At 41.2% G+C, this 27,236-nt stretch overlaps 1 protein-coding gene across 1 annotated transcript in view; it reads left to right on the top strand.

Moving 5' to 3' along the window:
- epha4b (eph receptor A4b) overlaps positions 1-27,236 on the top strand; it is an 88,524-nt gene that overhangs the window by 12,353 nt on the left and 48,935 nt on the right. Inside the window, exons 2-5 of the mRNA XM_039602545.1 lie at positions 1,842-1,906; positions 7,223-7,423; positions 8,616-8,723; positions 8,839-9,190. Of these exons, the coding sequence (XP_039458479.1) occupies positions 1,842-1,906; positions 7,223-7,423; positions 8,616-8,723; positions 8,839-9,190 (726 nt within the window). The remainder of the gene's footprint in view (positions 1-1,841; positions 1,907-7,222; positions 7,424-8,615; positions 8,724-8,838; positions 9,191-27,236) is intronic.

Genomic DNA, 27,236 nt, shown 5'->3' with positions numbered 1-27,236 from the left:
TATGTGTGCTATGACACGCGCACAGTGCACATATATATATACACGCATTAATACAGCATGACACGCCTCCCTGCTGTCACACAGTGTGATGAGCTGAGGGGAACGGCTGGGTTTCAGTTAGAGCTGATGAGCAGCATGAGTGCAAGAAGAAGAGAAGAGAAGGAAAAGAGGAGGCTGGACCAATTTTACAGTCCCTTTGTTATACCTACTAGCAGTATGGATACACAGAGGGCCTTGTAAACAGACACGTTCAGCCCTTTTCAATTGAGCGATTAGCCTCATTTGCATTCAGGAGAGCAAACTTTACAGTAGCGGTAAATAGTTTTTCCAGGTCACTGCTGCTACCTTATAAAAATTGGAGTGAATATGAAAGTGCGCTGCTTAAAAGGGATGCTGCTTGTTTAAATTGTGTCACATCAGCGACTCACACAGCTGATCTTGGATCTGTGGATTTAAAGCATACATTCAAACCTTTTCACGGAGGTAGGATAACCTGTGAAGCACACACAATATGTGAGAGAGAGAAGAAAGAGCAAAGCAGAAGTCTCTGCAGATGGATACTGATTAAATATTGATGGTCAGCAGTGTTGAAGGCTTGATTAGGACCTGAGTGAGCCAAGAATGAACAGTGCCACACATCTATAAATGCACTAGCAAGTACCACCAACATATATCTGTGGTATTAGCAATTTGGCGATACATTGGTATCAGCCAGTATCAGCATTTATAACAGCTGATAAATGAAAATTAGTATCATGAAGAAGAGACACCCTTCAACCATGTTATGAGCGTTGATGTTGCATACTTTGCCTGCAAGAGGGCATGCTGCAACTTCTCTGCAAGTCTAGAAGAGTCTGGCACCGCATAAAAGAGCAATCCATGAATTGTTGTGGCATATTTTCTTAATAGGAACTCCTAAAGAACTGCACATTACAAATGTCAGGGAAATCTGCAGGAACGTGTCTAGAAGAAACAAAAATATGATAAAAATGTATCACACTTTGAAATAATTAAATATCAGTATGAGCCTTAAAATCCTATATCGCTCAGGCTCTACTAACAAGTGATAAACACACACACACACAGGTGCAGAACCGTGCTGTGCAATCTAAACAGGTTTTCATTGTGCCTCCCATAGGTCAGCCTGCCACAGCGTCTTCTCACTTTTCACTCTCACCTTCCTGCAGCCCCCCTCTACTTCCTCTTGTTATGCAGAGACCACACACTGGAAACAGCACCTTGAATTCAGAGTAAACCATACATGCACACGTCTTCAAATAACAACTAATGTACTTAAAATAAAGCATCAAAAGGCAAGCAGATTATTATTGTACTATTCCTGCACTTAACAGCACAATAATCTCCTTCTAGCCACCGACTGAACTTTAAAAGTGAGCCTTAGAAAATATATATAACATGTAACCAGCATTTTCGTCTGACTACTCACTATATTGTCTGAAGCCAATTTCAACTGTAAAATACAGTCTTTCTTACGACTTTATTGAATGACTTTGTGTCCCCTTGAACTGGAACAGCTGCAGCGCAACCACAGTAATCTTGGAGTTAAAATTATAGGTTCACCAGTGCTTCTGATTCCATTGCTGGTGTACTCCAACACAACAAAAGATGCCCTTGTGGAACACAGTTTGAAAGTGTCTTTGTGGAAAACTTACAATGCGACATAATGTTATGTTATACATTCGAGAGACAAACATGCCGCACCATGTCTGGAAAACATCAGTCGTTCTTTAAGGAGGCAGGGATCAACAAATGCCACAAACATGTCCTGTATGTGTCTGTTAACATGTTTCTCTTTTTTTATCTTCCTTGTGTTGTCACAGTTACTTTGCTGGACTCAATGTCAGCTTTGGCCGACCTGGGCTGGGAGGCTTATCCTAATGAGGGGGTGAGTACCTGCAGTGTGCAACACACACACACATATATATATATGATCTGGCACAAAATAAGATCTGATGGCATGTTATGTTAGCTTGCATTATTTCAGGGGAAGAGGCAAGGACTCAAAGCTAGCAGGAGGACTGGAGTGTGTGTTTTAGAGAGCACTGGGTTCATAAGCCGTCCTTGCTAAATCGGGAGTTTTCAGTGGGAATTTACAAATTATTTCTGCTACGCTGAAAACGCTGTGGTGCTGGAGCCTGCATTTATTACAGGCTGCGATTTTTGGGATGGAGTGAAGGGACACGATCGGGGAGTAAATATTCCTACATAAGAGGAGATGGCGTTTGCATCCTAGCGTTTCTGCATTGTGTACATGTGTCTACAGGGTGGGTGTGTTGCATAACTAGATTTTCTTGGTCATGGGGGACCACGGGAGTTTGGAGTGCAGCTATCATGAATCAGAGCAGTGAGAAGAGGAAGAGCATATAGAGGAAGAATGAAGAAGTGCATTCAATAGAGCGGATTCTGTATGTCACTGTAGTGCAGAGGGTGTTGAATGGGACTGAATTAATTTTATTTCCTCTTGAGTCACACTTCTCTCTCGCTCGTCTTCCCTCTCCACTATTCAGCATCAGTGTGTTAAATTGCAGGATGCCACACGCGGTTTCATGGTTGTGTGAAGTGGAGAGGCAGCTGATGTGTGCAGAGCCAGGCAAAGTTGTTTTCTCAGGCAATCAAGGGTATCGAGTTCGCTTAATTGAAATGCTCTTATTGTGCGGTCATATTGTAGATGTTTGTGGATGTTTTTATTTTTTCTGCGGTCCCTGCAGAAAGAGCAGAATGTGTTCCATCTGTGGCTAAACTAAGCAGGTCAATCTAATTTAAGTTACTTTTATTGAATATGTAGTTCAGGTTGGGGTGAACACGTGTTGTTAGTTTACCCTCAAAGAAACGTGTTGGCTGGAAAGTGAAGCGTACCCCATCCTCAATATCTTTTTTTCATTGACTGTCAGATGGGGAGACGCTGGTCTCCACACAATACCTCTGTGAAATAAATACTATAAATATAGCCTCCTTTTATCCACCCGAGACTTTGGAAAAATAAAAGTGTTTAGAGTCTTTACTTTTTATCAGCTTCTTTAATCAGATCACGGAAATTAGTTTGTAAAATCTTTTGCTTTCATTGCCCCTCTCATGCGGTCGTTTGGTGCACGGAGCCGACGTTATCTCCCACCTGGATCGCTCTTTTTCATCTGGTAATTTAAGAAAATATACAAGTTTCTGCAGTGAGCTATGAGGTTGCCACAAAAATAAAAATCTATTCTTTATTGACTTTTGAGGGTAATCAGGTACAGAGCAAATAAAAGGGAGTACAACTGAAGGACTCCTCAAAAATTAAAAAACGAGAGACTTGCAAAGTGTAACCACTATAAATCACCTGAAATTCAACAGTTTAATTGTGGCAAACTTTTATAATTGATATAAGTAATTTTATTTGAAGCCTCTGCCTTGCATCACTTTTCATCCCACTTTGTACTTATCCACTTAAGCACTAAGCAAATGAGATTGAAACATAACTCATGTCAGCTCTTTATTGTTATGTTTTTTGTTACTTGTTTTAATCGGTTTTCTGTTTTTTCTAAATTTGTTTGGTTGAGAAAAACTTTTAAGGCAGGCTATTGGCCAAATTACTACTTTAAACCTTTTAGCCCAAAGTTTTACAGTTGCTGAATCTTTACTTTTCTATTTCATTGTGATGGTTCTTGGAGTAAAAAATGCATTTACCTTGCCACCTATCCTCAGGGAAACCACCACGTCAGCACTGTTTAAGTCTTCACAGTAGCTCCTGGCACAGTTTGGCCTTCCACTGGAAGTTTATTCTTACAAGATCCAATAAAGCTAAAACTGTCTTGCCACAAGATGTTACTGCTTGCAATTTCTGCACAATTCAAGTCACGGACTGTATCTCTATTTGTAAAGCTGCAAAATATCTATTTAATTTTCAGCTGGTGGCATTCAACATTAAAAGACAAGGGCTGCCAATCGTGCTGGCAAAAGTGCTGTTTGTTTATGATGATTCTGCATATGTCTGAAAATGAATGTCGTAAAGATTTACTAACTTGTGTAGAAGAGAAGAAATAGAGAGCGATAAGAGACTCAGAGAGGAGAGAAAATGTGCAAGGGTGGTGAGAATGCCTTGTGTTTTATATCAGGGGGATTATCTAGTTGACCTTTGAGCTTTAAACCTGAGGATTATTCTCAGTGAGAGGCAATTCCCACCAATATCAGGCCAACGTCTACCTGAATTAGTCCAAAATCACACTTGACCCTCACGGGTCACGCTTAATCCAAGCCGTGCAGGGCCGGATGTGGCTGAGACTGAGTGGAGCGACCCATTTCTGTCACCACAAAGCAGCGAGGGACACAAAACAGATATGTCTTAATGATGTTTGAAAATGGGAGGCCCAACTGCCTCTCGGCTTCCCCAGAGGCTCCCCAGCCCTCACTGGTCCCCTGCCATTTTTTCTCAACTTTTTATCCCCTACCCTGTCATTTGTCTCTTTTTTTTTTTCTCCCCCTCGCTAAGCCAGAGCTTGTTCCAGAGTTTGGCGGCCAATTATGTCCTCATAGGTGTACCCATCAGATGATTGCAGAAGGAGGGATATTATGTTAAGCCGGTGAATGGTTGAACCTAAACGCTGAGCCGACGTCTCTGCTTCACTTCAAAGCAATCAAGCTGGCTCTGCGCTGATTGGCCGAGGTGATTAAGAGTTCAGGGAGGAGGGTTTCAATTTGAGCCAACAAAGCCCTGGCAATAGTTATAACTTGTGTGTGCATGTGTGTTTGTGCGTCCTAAACGAGAAAGCTGAAACCCTTGAGCCTATCCCAACGTTTCCCCAGTTGTATTTTTAGGAGACTTTCTCTCAGTTGTGTGACGTATCATTAGCAAATGAGCAAAACCCGGTTGTTCTCAACTTCCTAAGCACACCTGCGTCTCACACCCGGCAAAAGTGACAACGAGCACACTTTGCAAGCAGGGAAATAAGTTGCTCAACAGGAAGTGGCAGCAATCCAGCCACTCCAATCTCTGCCTACAAAGAAATAAACAAAGACATTATAAAGCCCTTTTTATCCCTCAATGACTATTGCCATAAATGCTTTAATCACCCCTCCCCGGGGACTCAGCTTTGTGTGTTTGTGTGGGTGGGTATGTGTGACCGTCCTGTGATGTCCGACTGGTCTCCGCTCTGCACAGATGGATCTATTTAGCTGCCAGCCGTGCCTGTTATTTACCAACATTCATTCCTCTCTCTCTCTTTCTCTCGCCGTCTTTCTTCATTTTTTTTCCTCCCCCAGTCTTGCGTTTTTGTTCTTTCAGTTGAATCGAGTGCAGCTGATCACAGCGAGTCTCAGCCGCTGCGTTCGTAAAATCATCGAGCACGGGCCCAGTAATACATCCTTTATGCTGTGTATAATCTCCAAACTCTTAACTGGCTGTCAGGGACATTTGTGTCAGCTGACTGTAGCAGCTTAAACAAACCTCTGCCTCTTCTTCTTCTTTTTCTTTTCTTATTCTCTTGTCTTTTTCTTCTTCTTCTTCGAATTTCTCTGTCTGCTGAAGTACTGTTAAGGTCAGGATCAAGAAAGAGCTGGTTTTGTTCAAGCTCCAATTCATACACAGTAGAAGAGGCTGTGGAGATTAAAAGCATCTGAGCGCACAGGAGAGCTGGCGAGTGAGCGCAAATGTGTGTGAGAATGTGTGTTTTTATGTGGCTCTGTTTTAGTGCTCAGGACTTCGAGGTGAAATGCGTCAGGCTTTTGCCGGGTTGTTGGGCTGTCACATCAGATTAACCTCAAGAATTCAACCTCAGCTTGGACTTTGCTTGTCTGAAAGTTTCTCTTTGCATTTTTGCTGCTTACTCTGCTCTTTCCTTGCCCGTCTCTTCTTTATTTCTCTGGACATTTGGGACGTGTCAGAGATAATTGGTGTTTACCTCGGTGGGTCGTGGTCTGGGTCCACTGTTGGTTGATTTCGCACAGGTTAGCGTATTTGTGTATACTGTAGTATGGTGTAACATGGCTGGGTAACGAGAATGTGTAAGTAACATGTGCTCGTCACTCTGGAGCTTAAAGGCTTCAGCCTTAAGATGATGACAGGAGCTCAGAACAAAGATGGTGGTCTCTTCAACCCTAGCCACAAACTAGAGCCTATCCAGTTTGTATGTATGTGTGTGTGTGTGTGTGTGTGTGTGTGTGTGTGTGTGTGTGTGTGTGTGTGTGTGTGTGTGTGTGTGTGTGTGTGTGTGTCAAAGAAAATTGAGTTAGCTTCCTCTTGAATGGATCAGATATCTTGAGACACTGAAACCGCATTGGTTTATTTTCCTTTTCTTTAAGGAATAAAAATGTTCTTTTTCTTTGTGTGTCTGTCTGAGAGTGCTATACGCATGTGGGTGCTTGTCTATGTGTGAGTAGATAGAAATGTTTTCCTGCTCATGCGAGAAGTGTTCTCAATTACAGCCTTAGTCAGAAGTGGAAACAGATGGTAGTAGATGATGGGAGACAAAGTAGCTCTGTCCTACCTACTCCTTCTCTTTCTCCTTCTCTGTCTTCCTCTCTCTCTCTCTCTGCACGTCTCACACACACGTCTACCTCTTAAGCGTTAAATCGCCCGTTCACTTCAGGAAAAACATACCCACTTTGCGAACACGTGCAGCATAGACAAAGACAGTCCTTCAGTGATCTTGACACAGATCATCACTCATAGTCACCCAGACATGAAAACAGAACTTGCAGAGCAGTGTTGCTTTGCACTAAACCACAGTTCATTGAACTTAGACCCAGTTTCCCTGTAACCAGTCTTTAAACTGAGATCCTCTTTGTCCACGCGCTAACGATGAAAGGGAGTGGTGCTGTTGTCAGCCTGGGCCCAGTGCTGCTGAGCGTCACCCTGACTCAGTTTCACGTTCACTTGCTCTTTGATTTGAAATTTATGTTTTAGTTAAAGAGATTTCTCCTTTAACACAAATACTTCTCAGCAGCCCTCATCACTTCTCTTTTCCTTCCTCCATCCCCTCATCACTCATCCACTTACTTCCCCTTTCACTCTCTCTTCATGTCACATTTTCTTCCTTTTTTCTTCCCTCCCTCTTCTTTGGAGCTTCATGCAATCTTTCTCCTTTTACCCTAATTCTTTCTTTCCCCCCAAGCTAAATAATGGAATTATTTTAATATGCAATGTCCCAAATATGCTTCAAAAGCTAAACTAGCAAATAAAAACGTCATTATAAATCATCTCTATTTACCTCCTGTTTCTTATTCTCAGTGGGAGGAGATCAGTGTCATGGATGAGAGGAATACCCCGATGAGGACCTACCAGGTGTGTAACGTCATGGAAGCCAACCAAAACAACTGGCTGAGAACGCGCCACATCAGCCGGGAAGAAGCGCAGCGCGTCCACATTGAGATCAAGTTCACCCTAAGAGACTGTAACAGTCTACCTGGGGTCCCTGGTACCTGCAAAGAGGTTTGCATCACACAAGCATAATACACAAGCAAGCTTCATAAACACATGATCAGCATGTGGGCTTTTCAGTTAGATAACAAATGCCGATGCAACTGGTGTGTGTGTTTGTGTTTAAGGCCTCCTGTTGCATTTATGCTGCCCGTTTGCCCACTCGTCCTGAGCAAAACATTGAGTGTTGATAGGCTCCATGGCTTCTGCTGTGTAGCTGTCTGCTCTTTGAAATATTTTTGGTGTGAAGTAAGAAGAAAAAAGAATACATTTCCTCAGTGTTTTTTTTTTTTTAGATCAATAGCACACGGGTAAGTTATATTTCAAGTAGAGTGGTTTTTTGTTTGCAGTTGTTTGCACTCCTGCAGAATATTCTCTGACTATCCACTGTGCTCGGCAGCATTTACAGCATTTTCTTTGACTCCTCGAATGTGTGACTTAGTAGATACATCTTAATTAGACCACTAAGTAAATCATTTACAAATTAGACACATTAATTGCAGTTTATTTTTGCTGTGCTGTGAACTGTATGAATGGAAGTACATTTAAGGATTTAAGGCATATTTAAGACCATCGCCTCACCATTCTGTGTGTTTCCTGTTCTTATATGAAGGTTGTTAACATGTGTATTATCAACAGCTCTGTCAAAAGGAAGTGTGTGTAATGTAGTTAGTGGTAGTTTTGTATTATAAAAAGTACAAAATAGCTTATTTTTCAGCCGTTTCCAGTCAGAATACTAAACACAAACGGAGAAACACAGAAAAATAACACGAAGCAATAGCTGGAGAATAAATCAAAGTTTATTCTACAGGCTTTTTTCGTTCTTTTTATTAATCTTTTTCCCGCCCTCCATTCTCTTATAACATTGCTCTGTTCTGTATACATTTCAATTCGTCTGTCCCTTATATGCCTTTCAGTCTTACTACATCTGCAGAATAAATAATGGGCTTAATGTGACAGTTTAGAGCTGCGCTCTCATGAAGCTGCAGACAGCGTTGCTGACTTTCAATCCAGACAGATGCACTGAGATATGGAGACAAGCTGCTGAAGAGCTGCAGAACAGTGGATGCCTTGTTAAAATTTCACATTGGATGGACCCACTCATACTTTTTATCTGTCTCGGTTAACCGTGAGTCGTTCTGTCTTGTGTGATGACTTTGATTTTTACTGCCCGAAAGCTGATGGATGCTGTTTGTTTTTGCAGACATTCAACATGTACTACTATGAGTCCAACAATGCAAACCTGTGGTTTATCAAGGAAAGTCAGTACATTAAGATTGACACTATTGCTGCAGATGAGAGCTTTACACAGGTATGGATACTCACACAGAGAGAGCATAAGAACACTTTCAATTGCTCTCAGTTTGCTAAAGATTGCATTGTCCCATTCACCAAACTCACATGTAAAACATATCTGTTGTTTACAGGTGGACGTTGGCGACCGTGTCATGAAGCTAAACACGGAAGTGCGGACCATCAACAACTTGAGTAAAAAGGGTTTCTACTTGGCCTTCCAGGACCTGGGCGCCTGCATTGCTCTGGTCTCAGTGAGGGTCTTCTACAAGAAATGTCCACTCACTGTGCTAAATTTGGCCCAGTTTCCTGACACAATAACGGGTGGAGAAACGGCACTGGTTGAGGTGCATGGTGTGTGTGTGAACGCCTCTGAGGAGTTTGAGCCTCCCAAGATGTACTGCAGTGCAGACGGCGGATGGCTGGTTCCCATCGGGAGGTGTGTGTGCAAACCAGGCTTCGAGGAGAACAAGGACATGTGCCAACGTGAGTGGGGTTGGGGTCCTCAGGCATGTAGGGGACAGAATGCAAGCGTGCAAGTGTTTGTGCATTTGTGTGGGAGAGACAGACAGAGACAGGACAAATGAGGAAAAAGTGTGGTGCTGACATGTTTTGGTGATTAATTCAATTCAATTCAATTAATTTTTATTTATGTAGCAGCAAATCACGACAAAGTTTCCTTAAGGTGCTTTATATTGTAAAGTAAAGACCATACAATAATACAAAGAACACCCCGACAATCAGATGACCTCTATGTGCAAGCGCTTTGGCGACAGAGGGAATGAAAAACTCCCTTTTACTAGAAAGACACTCCCAGCTGAACCAGCCTCATGGAGGGACACCTCTGCCATTGGCTGTGAGTGGAGGAAGGCAGGACAAAGACGCACTGTGGAAGACAGACAGAGATTAATAATAACTAATGATTAAATGCAGAGAGATGTGTCTGTCTCCCAAATCCAAACTGGAAGCTGTTCCACAGAAGAGGAGCCTGAAAGCTGAAGGCTCTGCCTCCTGTTCTACTTTTAAATACTCTAGGAATAACAAGTAAGCATGCAGCCTGAGAGTGAAGTGCTCTAATGGGGGTGATACGATACTATGAGGTCTTTAAGATAAGAAGGGGCCTGATTATTCAAAACCTTGCAAACAATGAGAATTCTGAATTTAAAAGAGACCCAATAAAGAAAAGCCAGTTTGGTAGAGATATGCTCTCTCTCTTTCTAGTCCCTGTCAGCACTCTCGCTGCACCATTTTGCTGCTACTTTCAGTCCCAACTTTTTTGAGACACATTGTTGCCATCAAATTCAAATTAAGCTCATATTTTCCGAAAACACTGAAGTATCTCACTTTCAAAGGTTGATGGTTTCTATGCTGTACTGTGAGTAGTTTTAAAAGATTTACAGTTTATTTTATTCTGTTTTTATTCACATCTTGCACAGTGTCCCCACTTTTTTGGAAGTGGTGTTGTGTATAAAAGTGTGCACATATCTATGTGGCTGCCTCTGCATGCAGATGCACTGTAGTGAATTTTGCAGTGAAACAGAGGATGGGATGACAATGACTCTATGTATTTAGGTTAGGGACACACTTTGTGTGAATGCATTTTTTCTTTGTGTGTGTGTGTGTGTGTGTGTGTGTGTGTGTGTGTGTCATCCCTCACAATACAGCGAAAACAGCTTTTGTAGAGGAAAGAGTAGAAGTTGCTTTAAGGCATCTCCTCTTTTGTGTGTGTGTGTGTGAGTGTGTGTGTCTGACAGAGCTGAACGTCTCATTTTCCCTTCTCAAGTAGAGGCGAGCAGTATGAGTGTGTGTGAGAAACTGCTTATTGATGTGTGTTGTGTTGCAGGAGGGGAGGAAAAGGTATGCCTTAGGAAGCAGATTATTGAGTTGTAAAACTCCCCAGATGGTGTGTGCAGTATGTGTGAGTTTGTGTGTACATACTGTGCATGCATGCGTTTGAGTGAGCAAGCTGTATTAAGCTCATGCTGTCACCTGTCCCTACGGGCTCACTTCCTCGCCGAAAAGAAAATGGAATCGTAGATATTCATCACTGCAGACTTGAAATCGGTGCGCATAATGCAATTTCAGTTGTTTGGGAGAAGCAGCAGCCAAGACGCCCAGAAAACTTGGCAGTTGGACCTTAGAGACAAGTGAATAAGAACAAGCTGTACTCTGCAGTTTGCAGACTGGTAATGTGCGCAGATTGTGGCAGAACTTGAGCTGCATCTCAATCATGAAACGCTGACTGTTGAGCTACGTCTGTCTTGTAAACGTACACACTGTAGTTGTTTGACAGGTGAGCTGGCTGGCAGATGATTACACTATGCAGGTCTTTGTCACAGTACTAAAAACTATTTAAAGCCAGTCTGACACGGCAGGGTGCTTGACCTCAGTGATCTCCGTGACCTCGTCGGCCAGATTCTTGACTCTTCTCACTCCAGAGAGAATAAATAGAGTAATAAAGGAGCATTTAACAAGCTGGCTTAAACTCTAAAGTCTAAACAGTCTAGCTTTTGTGTGCGCACGTATGTGTGTGTGCTGCAGTTTTGTGCAGAGGTAATGACGGAGTCTTATTGACAGTCTGAGGTCACATGTTAGGAAATGTATACGGCCCATGTCTAATAGGTTAGGGTCACCAGAGATGCAGGGAAAACAGGTGTCCACTGCGTTCAACATGGGAAGGAAAGCCAGGTTTCTGTATTCAGCTCATATGTAGCAATTATTCTGGGAACAAAAAAGAAATAAAAAAATAAAAATTTTCAATAGATTTTAATTCCTTTGTGGTGAATTGGAGCTTCTCTCCCGCAGGAATGTCTGCGCCACCTACTCGGTATTAGGAAAAACATTTTTTTTGTAGGATCATGGGAAGGATTTGCATAGCAATGAAATTTCCTCATACAGCAGGAGAATTCGCTGTCCCACGAGTGTCAGCCAAACATATCAGCCAAACATAATAATGCCAAAAATTCACTCCCTGGAAACCGGCTTTCTTTTGTTTTAAATAACTTTGTGCCTGTGCTGCGTTTGCACGAACATGCTTCTATTTTCATACTATCACCTTACCTTGTCAGAATTCACTTAGCCAGCTAATGCGGCTGCATCCGTAATCAGCCTCATTTTAGCAAGCGGATTCACAAAAGACATGAGAGGACACACAACAAAAAAAGTACATCAACTCAGTACGTTGCACTTTAATGTGTTCCTGAGAGAACAACAGCCAGGCTTTTAAAGGGTCCTCTCAGCGCTCTGCATCAGCTCCAAACAAAAGGTTCCTGGCCTGAAACAGTCTGGAGGTCTGGAGGTCTTCCATAGGGAAAACACACTCTGCTAATGCATTTAAATCATCCGCTCTCGTTTGCTGTCACACAAAGAGATGAAGAGGTGAGGTTTGGGGGGAGAGCTTCAGGAGGGCATTTTGTAATTGTCATTGTAGTGCAAGTGAGCGAGCCATTTAATGGATGTCTTCAATTCTCTCCTTCCTTCTTGTTCCTTTTGCGTGTGCTTGTTTTTTTCTTTTCTACCATTTAGCACCTTTGACATTCACCGTTATATCGTCCTGTGTTCCCTGTGAATCTTTTCCTTGTCTTTGGCTTCTCTTTTTCTCTCTCTGTCATTCCTTCCCTCTGCCTTCCTTTGTCTCTGTTTTTCTGTCTTTTTCTTTCTCACGGTGCAAAGCGCTAATGGAATCATTACTAGCCCCTCTGTGTTAGACAAACACCAGGCACCTCCAATTACAGCTTTTTTTTTTCACAATTTCTGTCTCTTTCCCCTCCCCTTGTCTATTTTCTAACCTTTTTTGTGACGTCTCCTTCTATTATGGGACTGTTCTCCACCTCTCGTCTTCGACAAGCCACCCATTTTCCTCTGCCATTGTCTTCTTTTTTTTTTCCACCTCACCATTTTTCTTTCTGTCTCACTTCTCCTCCTAGCAGCCCTTATCTCCTCTGTCTGCACTTGTTAAACATTTATAGATCATGGGTTCATCTTTCTCTTCTTCCCTTTTCCAACCCAATGCTTCCCGTTCCCCGGAGAGACTGTGAAGCTAAGTGTGTTTAAATGTATGGATATGTGTGTTTTGATCTTGTTAATCGAGGGCACTGTACTAGATTAAATCCGGCAGATTGTTTCATGACAAAAAGGGAAATACGTCGTCCAGGATAAACAGCACACATATCAACAGACTGTGGAATGGGATACAGCGGTATTCATGGGAAATGTGGTCTTAATTTTGAATAACATAAGCAAAAACAAACCACGAGGTTGAGATGTAAACAGTCTTCTATCATCTTGATATATTTTTACTGAGTTATCATAATTAATGCGACAGTGATGATATATGACTCCATGTTCTTTTTATTGCCTGGAAATCTCATTAAAGGACCAAAACAAATTAACGGTAATGCTTTTTGGCTTTTGCTAACTTGCCTGTGGCACTCACTCTTATCCAGTCCTATTAAAGACAGTCATTAAAATCAGGGACAAAGATTTATTTGCTTTACTTTTACAGGTCGAATAATTTCTTCTGAGATTTCCTGGAAGTAAACTGTGTACCTTCACCTTCTGTTTCTGAGAAAGACCCAAGAAACAATACTTTTAGAGGTATCAACTTTTCAAAGGAATTTCTTTCAAAAGTCCCTGGAACATTTTTTTTCATAGACTAAAATATTCCATGTTGTGATAACCAATACGATGAATGAAAGTTTATTCTTGATTGTTCATTCTTGAAGACACTGTCTTATACCCCCTCTATTTTTTTAAACAAGAAACCTATGGGGCTTTTAATATAAAGTTTAAACACAAAAGGGACCATCTACCAAGAATGAACTGACTAACCTTTAGTACTGACCTAGATCACCTTCATTAAAAATTTTGATTCAGGTTACTGGCTATGGCAGTGGATGCACTCTGTTTTCAGCCATGCACTAAAAGCAGTGTTGCTGCAATGGCCTTTAACTCCTTTGCTCAGTCTCAAGAAATCATACTCATCTGCTTTGTCACTACTGAGGTTGCATAATCGCCCTCTCTCTCCTTCTCTCCCTCTGTGTAGCTTTCGCACTACCTTGTCAGTTCAACTCCATCTCTCTCCACCCCATGCAGAAGCCTCTGTCTGCGTAGCCAAAGCCTCGCTCCTCCACTCCCTCCTCTTTCCTTCTCCTGCTTTCTTTATTCTATGTGCCTGTGTCTCTTGTGCATTCTAGTCCTGCTCGCCCTCTCTGTTTCTGTCTGCCACTGTTTTCTTCTATCCCCTCTATTTTCACTGCATACTCCCTTGCCCTCTCCTGTTGTCTCTGTCTTTCATAGCTAGTAGGGGATGTAGTGAATACTCCTCTCAAACCTCTCCTGCTTTAAGCCCTGGGGGTACATGCTGAAGGGCAGGAGTGTGTGTGGGTGTGTATGTATGTAGCTGTGTCACCTACGTGTGCGCTCGTGTGCTCTGTCCTTCTCTGTGGGTCTGACAGCACCAATTACTGCCTCAGATGTGGAGAGATGGAGGAGACGAATTGAAGGAGGGCAGACACATGTCATCTCAACGCAAGTTTTCCTGCCTTCCTCTTCTCTCCTTCTTTCTGAGCTGAAAATAATACGGGTCAGCATCACACGTCTGTCCGTCCACTTGTCTGATAGTCTTTTTTTTCCCCTTTTCTTATTCATTTGCGTTTTTGATGCTGCCATGAAGTAGTTTACAAGAGGAACTTTTCAAAGTAACACCACACTCCTCATACTGATTCCACTCAGCTCTCCTGCTGTTCTTTTCACTTCTCCAATTGGATCGAAACCAAAGCGCGAAATACTGAGGAATGAGACCAATGTGCATCTGATTTGGTGTGAATTATCTGATCACTTATCACTACAGAGACACTGGGTTGCTACACAGAATATTTTAATCGTTAGACTCATTAATAAAAGAGTATAAACTGTTTAACTGAGCATAAAGACTGAAAATTAATCAAAGATAATAAAATCCTCTACACAAGCTTCTCAAACTCAATAAATAACTTGTTATATCTCTTGATACACCACTTCAAAGTCTAGAGAAGTGAGGTGACAGCCTGTCCCAGGTGTCCTGGGCTTACAGTGGATGGATGGATGGATGGATGGATGGATGGATGGATGGATGGATGGATGGATGGATGGATGGATGGATTTCTTACAATCGATGCATAAACAAAATAGTAAAACATGTCAGGTGTTATGTAGGTGCTTATATGCAAAGCTGTTTGTTTTTTGGGCATTTTTGAATGGAGGTAACCATGTTTGGTATCACTGAGGATGCAAAGAGATCAAAACTGAAATCTTTGCTCAACAACTGAATCCTGCAAACAAAAGCTTTTTTGAAGTGCTTGTAATAAAGACAAATTGCTGTTGATCCAATTTGTCATTGGAACAAATTTGTCATTTGTTCTTTCATACATAATGTCCAAAAGTCAGTCAACGCATAAAAAAATCCTCCCGACTCAGGCGTTCAGTGAATCAGACCCATCAGACGTTTGGGGAAAGGGCTCCATGGAGATATTCCAAGACTTTTGGACATGCATAAGTATCAGGAAAATGCATAATGCTCAGAAGCATATGTACAATAGAATTTTACACTTTATATCTCATAAGAGGATTTCAGTCCTCCCTTCATAATGAAAGGTCTAAAGAGGGAGCAGACACAGGGAAAGGCTAATCTTCACACCTATGAAAGAGACTGAGCTTTTGTGTGTGTGTGTTTATGTGTGCACGCATGTGTATGCTGAAAGCTCAGTACCTCTTTTTTTTATTCCCTCTACCCTCAACAGCAGAAGAGTGGGTGTGTGTGCATGTGTGAATGGCTAATGTGGACAGTTGAAGCAGTGGGTAAAGCAAGCATTTTATTTTGATCAGATACAGACTTTTGAAGGTCAAGAGCTCCCTACTGTATGTTATGTCTCACACACATGTACACACACAAACACACACACACCTCTTATTTCATTGCTGCTCTCATGCTGGCAGCTCAGGGAGCTTGAGAGCATGTAGGTGCGGATAGGAAGGTAGTGGGCGGCTAACAGAAGGATTTAGACAGCTAGTCAGAAGATTTTTGTGTGCATACAGTATATGAAGTGTACGTGTGCACGCTGCTGCAGGCACGGGGGCAGCAAGCTCCAGAAGTGTTAGGAAGCAGGGTGTTATTACGATCCAGATGTTCTTAAAGGACAAACGGATACATGTGCCAAGTGGAGGCCAGTTTTCTGTCCTTCTGCCTGTCTGTACGAGTGCGTGCCTTTCTGCTGCACTGGCTGTCTGACTTCCCTGTTCATTTATTTGGTTAATGACAGCCACATTTTCCTTCATTACTCCTTTATTCTCCTTTATCTCCTCTCTCTCACATGTCCCTCCTTAACTCCATCCCTTTTCCCCTCTCCCTCTTTCTCATCTCCTCTCTTTTGTGTTTGAATAAATGACATGAAATCACAAAGGCTTAGGCTCTCGCTATATCCTCCATACACACGTAGTCCCCATCTACATACCCACACAACACTGACCCAGATAGTGTCTATTCATGCACAGTCGCAAAGCTCTTCTTCTGCGATGGCTGATCACTCGCCACACATAAGACGAGCTGCCAAACGCCACCTTAACACCAAGGTGGCGTTTGTGCCTTTTGAAGCAACAAAACCAGAGGACATAAAGGTGGCTTTGAAGTGACGGGACATTGTATGGCTGAGTCTGGTGCAGTGGGTTGAACCGTGTGAACAAACCCTAAGAGGAAAAGAGAAAAAGCAGGCCAAGGACTGAGAAACTGTTAACGCATGTTTCAACTCTTCACGTCCTTATTTAGCACTATTCCCCACAGATGGAAGCAGTGAGAGAGAGAGGAGAGGTATAGAGGGGAGAGTGTGTTTCCTCTGGGTACAGTTCCCATTAATTGGCATCTTCCATATGCCGTTGAGTTCCAGTTAGGGATAAACATGTGCGCACTCATGGGAAAGTTCATAATTTTCACATTTCTATGGTCTTGAATCAGTCTCCAGTTTTCTCAGTTTAAAATCAAAGGCGCCTGCATGTAGCCAGTGGGTTTGTTGAACAGGAAGCTCAGGAACAGGAAGGCGGCCATTGACCCTTTCCCCTCATCCCTCCCTCTTTCTCTTTCTAGTTTATGGATTACTTCCAGATGTACGATCACCCTGTCAGGTTGATAGGTCTGGCACTGCACAGGCATTGTCGCTCAGCTCCAGTGTACAGATGTAGTTCAATTCGCTGCTGCTTTCCTATTTATTACAGCTGTACTATTGTTTCACAGCCACAAGGTAGCATTCACAAAATTCCAAATGACTTTTCAGCTGCAGCGTTAGACGGAACAAAGAGCAAGAACAAAGCACAAAGTTCCATCATTAATTTTCTCTTTGCTTTCCAGGCCAGCTGCTGTAGTGGTATAGGTAGAAATTTTCAGCGATGCCTGTAGGCTTGAACGACGCCTTGTCTAGGTAGTAAAAACTGTTTGCTGGAAATGATTTGCCTTTTTCTGGGAAGAGATGCGAGGCAAAGAATTTGCAGGGAGAGGTGAATGTCAGTGGTCTGAAAAGGAGAACTCAGTATTTTTTGCCTGCTTGTCAACATTATGAAAAAAATACTTTTTCATGGAGTCTTGGCAAAACTGGATACAAAAACATTATTATCTTATACCATTTCCTAGAGTTTCTAAAAGAGACATTCTACTATTAAGATTAGGCACAAAACTATATATAGTAATACATTCCTTATCGTTATAGTTAGGGCTGGATCCAGTGACCTGAACATCCCTTCGTTATTTTGCAAAAGGTTTAGGCTGCACTAGAGGTGTGTGTTTATTCCTGTGTTTAAACACTCTCTCCCATAGTGTGTCTATTATCCTGTCTCCTTCTGCTCACACCCAACTGGCAACTGGCCGTCGCAGCAACTGGGTGTCCGTCCCTGAGTCTGGTCCTTCCAGAATCTTCTTTCTGTTACGAGGGTGTTTTTCCTTCCCTCTGTCCCCATGTGCTTGCTCATAGGGGGTCATGTGATCATTGGAGTTTCTTTCTAATATTTGTCAGGAATAGAAATATTGTCCTGCTATTAGTTGCTGCTATTTTTATAATCATCATTAACATTTCAGTATTAATAGTGAGGTTGCAGTTAGATGCATTCAGATGTTCAAATATATGGTTATAGCCTTTATTACAGGTCCAAAGAAGAACCATTTAAATGGTTCTGTTGAATCTATAATTTAAATGTTATTAATGCTTTTATGATCTCTGTGTAGAGGGCAGAGACAGGAAAATACTCTCTGTGCCAAAATGAGACAGGAAACAAAACGCGTCTGCAGAGCATGTTTTGCAGAAGTGAAACTGAAGCCAAGTTTAAGTGCAAGGGTGTTTAGTATGCATTTATTGCGGATTAAGCCTTAAAGCAGTTGTGGTAGATTGAAACAGTTGTTTATATATTTCACATATAAGTCAAGATCATTACACACAGGATGGCCTTAGCCTGGTTGGTTGCTTAAGTTGAGGTCAACTAAGGATCAGAAAAGCAGATGCAAACTCTGCACGCACAGACAGACAAATAGTGAGAGGTCATGACACGTACGCAGTACACAACATGCACGCGCCCTCGCACGTGTACACTCACACACACACCATAACAGGTCTATTTTGGTAGGGCAGAAATGCAGAAGTGTGCCGAAGTACTTAGAGGAAGTGCAACTGATGTTCCGGGAGATAAGCGACAGCGAGAATGGAGACAGGAAGCATCAGCCGTCGACACGAAGATGATGTTCTATGTTAAAAGTCATTGTGGTTTTGGTGTGACGTAAATCTGCCTAGTAACAGAAAAGGGGCTGTACAATTCTTAACCCCATAAAACAGTTGTCTGAATATGAGAAAGACAGTTCAACACTGATTGGGTTGTTGAACTCACACATGTGTTCATTAAAATGCCGTCTAAATTGCACACGCCTGGATCTGTGGTTTTATGGATTCTTCTCTCAACATTGAACCCTAACATTTGGGGGCTCGTTCCGGTGAGAGAGAGGAATGTTGGGGTTTTGGTGAGATCCGGGGTCCGTGGTAATTGGACGGGCAGACGGTAATCAGTGGTGAAAGTGAGCAGGCATTCCCCGGGCATTTAAAGGTAAGACACTGCCTGTTGAAATATATTTCCAAAAGGTGTCACATTGGGCATGTCAAATTAAAGTCTACTCACTGAAAATTACTGGTAAATGTCTGTTTTTAATTTTGGTGAAGTTTTCATGAAGTTTACCGGTTGAAGTAATGATAATGAAATGGAAGTTTATAAGTGACAGTACTGAGTAATGAGAATAAAGGAATGAAAAGAGAATTAAAGCAGTTGGACTGCGAAGTGAACTTAGAAGGATAGGGAATTTGGTCATTGTGTGGGGTGAAGCCCGTTGGTCATTGATCTACGTGTGATGGTCAGTTCGTGGGTTCAAGTCCCTTTATGTCCACAACGGAGATCTGCCTCAATCTTAATCCTGTTCCGGATGTAGATTGTTGTTTCAAATTATTCTAAATTTTTCTAGGACGACAGCGGCGTCTGTTAAGAAGTTTATTTTCTCCTTGGTAACGCTTGCACCTGGGCAGGACGCTGACCCTTGGCCTACCCTGAAGAGTAGGGATAGTACCGTCGACAGCGGGAGAGAACTTGGGAACCTCTGAAATTGCTAGGAGTTAGAGTCTCCTATTTTTGCGCTTATTGGGTATGCTGGCAAATTAAGTTAGGTTTAGAGATCTGGACAGGACAGTCTGGGACCGCCCTGGTGAATTGAGCACAAAAAGTCTGGGACTGATCGGTTGGAGCCGTTATGTTCTATTATCGAAATTACATAGGAGTTGAAAAGGCCTAAAAAAAATCTGTGCAGTTGTAATTAATAAGACGTCTGTAATATAAAATATGAGATCTATGAGTAAGATCAGTCTCTGTGTCAGTCATGTACAGCCGGATGTGCACTGATTGTGTGTGTAAATGCAAATGAGCAGCAGTGACGCGCAGAGAGGGTGGTTTCAGTTTTCGAGAGGACTGAGCTTTTTGCTAAATGCCTGTATATAAGAGGTTGGTTTTGCTTATTATGAGAGTGTAAATACAGTGTGAATATATTAGTGTGGATGCATAGTAAATGACTGAATTTTGATAGATGTATATTTCGTGAGCCATAAATGTTGGTGTGTTCATTTTCAGTTATGTGTGTGGGGAGAAGCTGTGAGACGATGAGAGGTTTCAGTTTTCTTTTTCTTTTCTTTTGACTTGCTCTTTCTGATCATGGAAGGCATGTCCAAAATACTCGTATGAAAGCGTATTTCGAGTGATTTTAACTGTGTGAGTGCTGTCAGTATTTGATTTGAGTGACTCTGCGTGAGTTCTCTGAGTGAGAGAAAGGCAGTGCGTGTGAGACGATTTATGGCGTCTGAAAGAGGTTAGAGCATTTAAAAGGTGTGTATGGAATAAAGGAGTGTGAAATATATTTCTTGGGTGATGAAAAAGTAGGATGTGCTAAAGTTTGAAAGTGTTTTTAATTCAAGAAAACAAAAACAAAGGAGTTAGATTAGTTTGAGGAACAGGAAATATTGCTCTGTGTATCGGGGCTGCAGCAACAGGAAATAGTGAACAGGAACTGTGCATGCCCATATATGGGAACTGAGTGTGTGCAGAAAGAACACAGAGAGACAGACGAGGAAATGGGAGCAAATGAAGCCTTTAAGAAAAAATGAATATAATACTAATTATATGGTCAATACAGGTGGGCGTCTTTCAACTTTGCAACCTTGAGTTCAGCAGCAGAAAAGTAGATTAAAAGAATTGGGAGAATAAGCCAGTTTTGGCTCGAAATTGTGCGGCTGGATCTCTCACTTTGTCCCTGAAGCGGAGAAGAAGTTCAAGGACAGTCAATCGCCTGATGAAGACCGATAGAACATCGTGAACTTGAATACAGCAGGCAAACGGCAGTGCCACTGATCCATTAACCCTGATGACGACTGACGACCAGCAGCAGCATGTAAAGTAATGTAACATGTACTGTGAAAATACAGGCTGGGCAGTTGAACAGTGGGATAAAGAATTGTGGAAGAGCACTGGACATTGAGTGATATTTTGCCATGCTGGGACTTAATCTGAAAGAAAGACTGTAAAGAAACAGAGAAGAAGACAACAGCTGAGTTGAGACTGTGTTTGCTGGAGCTTTGAAGCCCGAACAGGACATTGTGCAGAGAGGACCAGTGAGAGATGAAGCTGGACGAGTTTGACTGCGAGAATATAGGATATAATTGGATTGAAAATTGAAACCTGAACTCATGAATTGTTTAGGGATGTCCACTACAGCATAACAAAGAGGTAAACATTAGAAAAGGTAGGAATAATGAACGAAAATAATTGTCATTACCTTAATGAATAGAAACACACATACAAATTGTTACATGTGAGATTATTTTTGAAATGAATCAGAAGTGAGATAGTTTGAATCTAAAGCTCAGTGGTGAAATGCATAAATTAAATATGAATATATAGGATGCAATGAAGAAACAGCTTACACGTAGTGTACATTAACATGAATACATCACAAGGCAACGAAGAACTCAATGAATTAATTTAATGAAGAAGCAGTTTACACCCAATTAACATAAAATGCAGGGAAGAACACGCTTACATGCATGGCATAATTGGTGTTTCTGATCAGAGATAGAGAAATGGGTTATTTAACCACTGGTGATAATAATGAAAATGTCTTAGTTTGTTATTTTCAGGGTAAAAGCAGACCCAGGCCAATTCTCCAGATGCAGGAGTCTGAAGAAATTACAGGTTAACATGAATGGATATGTTAAGGCAAGTTTCTGGTTGAATTGTTCACAGCATGATGTGTCCAGGAACCTGAAAAGCAAGCCCCAGCTCCTGGCTGAAGACCAGGAGGCGGTAATTTAAGGTGGGAAATCAAAATGTGGGTTAGTAACTCGGGGAAAAAGAAAACTGACTGCTTAACTGGAGAGTTGGGAAGAAGTCTGGGAGACTGTGAAGTCATAGATGCAAAATAACATATACCCATACACACACAAACAGAAAATGCATTAACCTTATAAAGACAAGCTCCTGAAGCTTAATGAACAGATATTGATTAAAAACCTGGCTAAGAACATAAGCATATGCAATGAAGATCTGCTTGCTGCTTGTATGAGTGAGAGAATGGTGTGAATGGTTAATACAATTGATGGAAAGATTTAAAATAGATGGAAAAAACAAAAGAAAAGTGTCTATAAGAGTGACTCAGGAGTGCTCTTGCACTGATTTATCAAAGTAAGTGATTAGTATAGAAAGAAAATGAAAATAATTCAATAACGTGATAAAGTTTAAACATGTATTCCTCTTGTTAAGTTGGCTGTTGAGCTGTGGGTTTATGCAAATTAGCTGGAGTGAGTGAGTGACAAAGACACTTCCTGTGTGCGTGTGTGTCGGAGGCTTTCGGTTCAGTTCAAGAGAGAGCAGTGGCTGTTGAAGAGTATTGGGAGAAATATATAATGGTAAAGTATCAGGATATTTGATTACGGTGGTCAGGTCTGTTCAGAGGGGCAGATTTGGACAGGAAATTTATAATTTAAGGATGATACGTTGTTGAAATTGGTTTTTATCTTGTGCTGAATGAAAACGGTCTTTGATCTTTTGACGAGGTTTTCGTGTGTTGAATGGGTGAAATTTAAGATTGTTTCAGATTTTGAGGCTGTTGTTTTATTTCCAGAGAGGGTGTTTAATTAAGACATGGATATGTCTGAGAGGGGCCCAAAAATTTTTGTAGTAGTGCACTCAGGAAAAACCTGTCAGGTGATTTTGTTTGGTACTTTGATGAGCTAATAATCAGCTCTCTTTTTCATTTTTGTTCTAAGCAGGCCTGGAAGAGAGTGACGGACGGCGCTGACAAAATTACCAAGTCACGAAAATCAGGTGGGCTTTACAGAATTATAATTGATTACAATCAGAGACTGATTGGCTGCAAGTCTCTGTCTAAAAATGGATTGTATCGATTCAATCCAGTCAAAAGTATAGAGAACTATTTTCCTAAACAGGAAAACGAAATAAAACGAATGATTGAGCTCATTTTGCTGATGTGGAGCATCTGATGACGTGCGCAGAAGGCTGCAGATCAGCAAAAAAAAAAAAAAAAAAAAAAAAAAAAAAAAAATATCATGTGAATGCATGTGAGTGAATGTGAGTGACTGGACTAAGGTGGGAATGAATAAATGTGGACAAATTTACCATGTGAGGAAAAGAAAGAGGATGCTTTGTTTTGCTTTTGCCATAGGCAGGACAAGTGGGAGACTTAAATCTGGGAGGCTGATTTTGGGATGCTGATGTTTGCTTTGAGAAAATTTCTTTTACGGGGTTAGATTATGGGATTACATTATATTGTTGGGAGAATGCTAAATGCTAAAAGGAAACATTGTTTGATGAGATTCAAGTTACCATTAACTGAGGTAACTCAGGATTAATAACTGTTCTGTTCAAGTTTATTTTTTTGTTATGACATAGACGGGATCATAAAGGAGAGTTGAGTATGAAATGTAAACTACAGGTTTTGTTTTCAGGAAGTTCCAAGGATCCAGACCTTGCATGGAGCAACGAGTTGGAGGAGATTTGACATGATGATTAAATTGATTTTGTTCCTTAAACACAGGTTTTCAGGGCTGGAGCAAAACACCGGAGAGGAGAATTGCTGAGCTGTTCTGAGAAATGAAATGACTAACCTTTTTCCTTTTAATTTGTTAAGCTTGGGTGGAGCATGTTGAGTTTTTGCCACATGAGATGTGTCAAAAAAGAGAGGGATTTAAGATTTAATTTGTTTAATTTGAAAGGGTTTTACTAGGATTTTATAATGATTGGGGTTGTTTGATAATCTAGATATAGTAAAAACTGAGGATTTGTTAAAAGAAAGGATTAAAATGAACTGAATTAGGTTTAGAAGATAAAATGCGGTGTTCATAAGAAGTTGTATACAAAACTTAAAGGGGAAACTGTGGGAATAAAGGATATGCTTTGGGGAAAATAGTGAACATTTTATGAGTAGAAAATGTGATTTTTTCTTTTTGATTTTTAGGATAAGTTGTAACAGTGACATAATGCTAGAATGTTGTTATAAGGTAGGCTTTAGGGTAGAGGAGAGCTTTTATGAGGATGTTAAAAGTCTCGCTGACTCAAATGAATAATATTGGAGATTATATATGTAGAAATGATTTTTCATACACATTGCATTTTGGTGCCTTTAACGGAGTTGTGGCTCAGAGAGTCGTCTCTTGAGGGTCATAAACTTTTGGTTAACGTTATGATTAGCCAATCTACTGTGAGAATGACCTGAGTTTTGAAGGATTGCACACGCTTACAGACATACAGAGTTCATCAACACACAGGACAGTATTGATTTGAGGCCTAGGGCCTGAAATTCCTTTAGCTTTTAACTGAATTTGAGTTGGCCCAATAACAAATGACAGAAAGAGGAACTGAATAGGAGTTTTGCTTGTAACTAAACTGAGTGACATATAAAATATTGAGATAACAGATGCAGCTCTAACTTAGTCCTCTTATATAAAAAGCAGTTACAGAATACAGAAATACAGAAAACAGAAGCAAAGGGAGAAAGCTCATATATTTTGGTTAAGTCTGATAAAGTTTAAGTTAGAAGGAGTCATTACATTAAAAGCAGCAAAATGAAATAAAATGATATATTCAAACAGGTTATCACCCAGAAAATGGGAGTTCAAAATACAGTTAGAGTTCAGCTTTTAGCTATGATGAAGTTTATCTAGGAGCAATTAACTATGTGCTTACACTTAGTGATTAAAGTGGTCGTTTTTTCTTTGATCCTTTTAGTAGAATAAGCCCTTATAATGATTTTATGATGATTTTGCTGGTGAGAGGTGACTTTAGATGAGAGGCACTTGCAGCAGCAGGGACAGTTTTGTGCACAGGATGTTGATGATCAGATAAGGAAAAACAGGAAACGTATGACAGCAGTGCTGTAAGACTGTTAGAAAGCTGTAGATTGAGATGAGTGATGTTTAAGATTATATAGGAATAAAAGTCAAAACCAAATACGAAATTAGGTTCATGTTTTGAGAACAATCGAGGAACAGAGTAACTTAGAGCATAGTAGGGAGAAAGTGTTTTGTTTCCTTTGCAGGTGGCCAGATTTCCACCAGAGTGGGACCCAGAAGAGGAGCAGAGACCACTTAAGCATGAAGTGTTCTCAAGTGGGAGCGGGCATTTTATAACTAAGACCACCTAGATGACATGAGGTTGTCTGATTTGTTAAGTCACAGGATGCCAAGAGAGGGTCAGAGCTAAGAACAGTGATCCTAAATGTCCATGATGTCTGGGATGGACAGGGGAGCAGCTGAATGGGCCAAGGAGTGACCCAACACACAGTATGGTGACCTCTTGTGGTCAAGAGGTCAAGAGTGGGGAGTGTCAGGAATAGAAATATTGTCCTGCTATTAGTTGCTGCTATTTTATAATCATCATTAACATTTCAGTATTAATAGTGAGGTTGCAGTTAGATGCATTCAGATGTTCAAATATATGGTTATAGCCTTTATTACAGGTCAAAGAAGAACCATTTTAAATGGTTCTGTTGAATCTATAATTTAAATGTTATTAATGCTTTTATGATCTCTGTGTAGAGGGCAGAGACAGGAAAATACTCTCTGTGCCAAAATGAGACAGGAAACAAAACGCGTCTGCAGAGCATGTTTTGCAGAAGTGAAACTGAAGCCAGAAGTTTAAGTGCAAGGGTGTTTAGTATGCATTTATTGCGGATTAAGCCTTAAGCAGTTGTGGTAGATTGAAACAGTTGTTTATATATTTCACATATAAGTCAAGATCATTACACACAGGATGGCCTTAGCCTGGTTGGTTGCTTAAGTTGAGGTCAACTAAGGATCAGAAAAGCAGATGCAAACTCTGCACGCACAGACAGACAAATAGTGAGAGGTCATGACACGCACGCAGTACACAACATGCACGCGCGCCTCGCACGTGTACACACTCACACACACACCATAACAGGTCTATTTTGGTAGGGCAGAAATGCAGAAGTGTGTGAAGTACTTAGAGGAAGTGCAACTGATGTTCCGGGAGATAAGCGACAGCGAGAATGGAGACAGGAAGCATCAGCCGTCGACACGAAGATGATGTTCTATGTTAAAAGTCATTGTGGTTTTGGTGTGACGTAAATCTGCCTAGTAACAGAAAAGGGGGCTGTACAATTCTTAACCCCATAAAACAGTTGTCTGAATATGAGAAAGACAGTTCAACACTGATTGGGTTGTTGAACTCACACATGTGTTCATTAAAATGCCGTCTAAATTGCACACGCCTGGATCTGTGGTTTTTATGGATTCTTCTCTCAACATTGAACCCTAACATATTGTAGGGTCTTTACCAGACAATTTAAAGTGCCTTGAGGGGACTGTTGTTGTAAAGTGGTGCTACATATTGTAAATGAAGCTGAAGGGGCGACCGTGGCTCAAGAGTTGGGAGTTCGCCTTGTAATCGGAAGGTTGCCGGTTCGAGCCCCGGCTCGGACAGTCTCGGTCGTTGTGTCCTTGGGCAAGACACTTCACCCGTTGCCTACTGGTGGTGGTCAGAGGGCCCGGTGGCGCCAGTGTCCGGCAGCTTCGCCTCTGTCAAACGTAGCTTGCCATCACCAGTGTGTGAATGTGTGTGTGAATGGGTGGATGACTGGATATGTAAAGCGCTTTGGGGTCCTTAGGGACTACAAAAGCGCTATATAAATACAGGCCATTTACCATTTGAACTTAATTTTCTGTGTGACTAACTGAGAACGTGATAGATCCTCCTTAAACCTCTAGAACTTACCTAATAATCACACCTAAATGTTTTTGTCGATATTATAGGTGATCAAGTTTCGAAAAACTTCAGTATACCGTGAGAAACTTCTAATAGTGTGTGTTTGTCTATTTTATTTTCCAAGAGCAACAAGGACAACCCAAGGACACTGTTTCATTGTACTCGTGAATGTATTATAGGTTATAAAGAATTATTGTTGAAGAACAAGAGGGTAACATCTCCAACAAAAAAACTGCAAACATACAATTTGAGGTTAAATCATTTAAATTAGGCTGAAAATAGCAGCATGAATCACAGAGTCCTCTCTTTGTGGCTTCTTGGCACCCAGCTGCATTCCCATGCTAAAAGGACATCATTTAGGTCTACGAGTGTCATTAGCTTTCAAGGCTGCTTCATTTGTAGATCTGGCTGAAGATCTAATTGTTTTGTCGATATTTATTCAGATAAAAAGCTTCTGCAGGACTGAATTGAGCAATTTTTTTTATGTAAAACATGCATTGGTATTTTTCCCATGGCTTGTATCTTCTGTGCGTGACAGCCTTGACTTGCTTTACCTTGAGTAAGGGGCATACATATAGGGAATGTATTTATGGAACACTTTACTCTTAACCAGGCAACTCTATATCTCTCAGATATAGATTGAAGCACAGACACACACACACACAGAAATAGAAGTATCATAAATAAGCACACA

This window comes from Oreochromis aureus, linkage group 18 (assembly GCF_013358895.1).
Source record: "Oreochromis aureus strain Israel breed Guangdong linkage group 18, ZZ_aureus, whole genome shotgun sequence".
NCBI lineage: Eukaryota > Metazoa > Chordata > Actinopteri > Cichliformes > Cichlidae > Oreochromis > Oreochromis aureus.
Note: the sequence above shows the minus strand (reverse complement) of the source record. Positions and strands in the feature narration are given on the sequence as shown.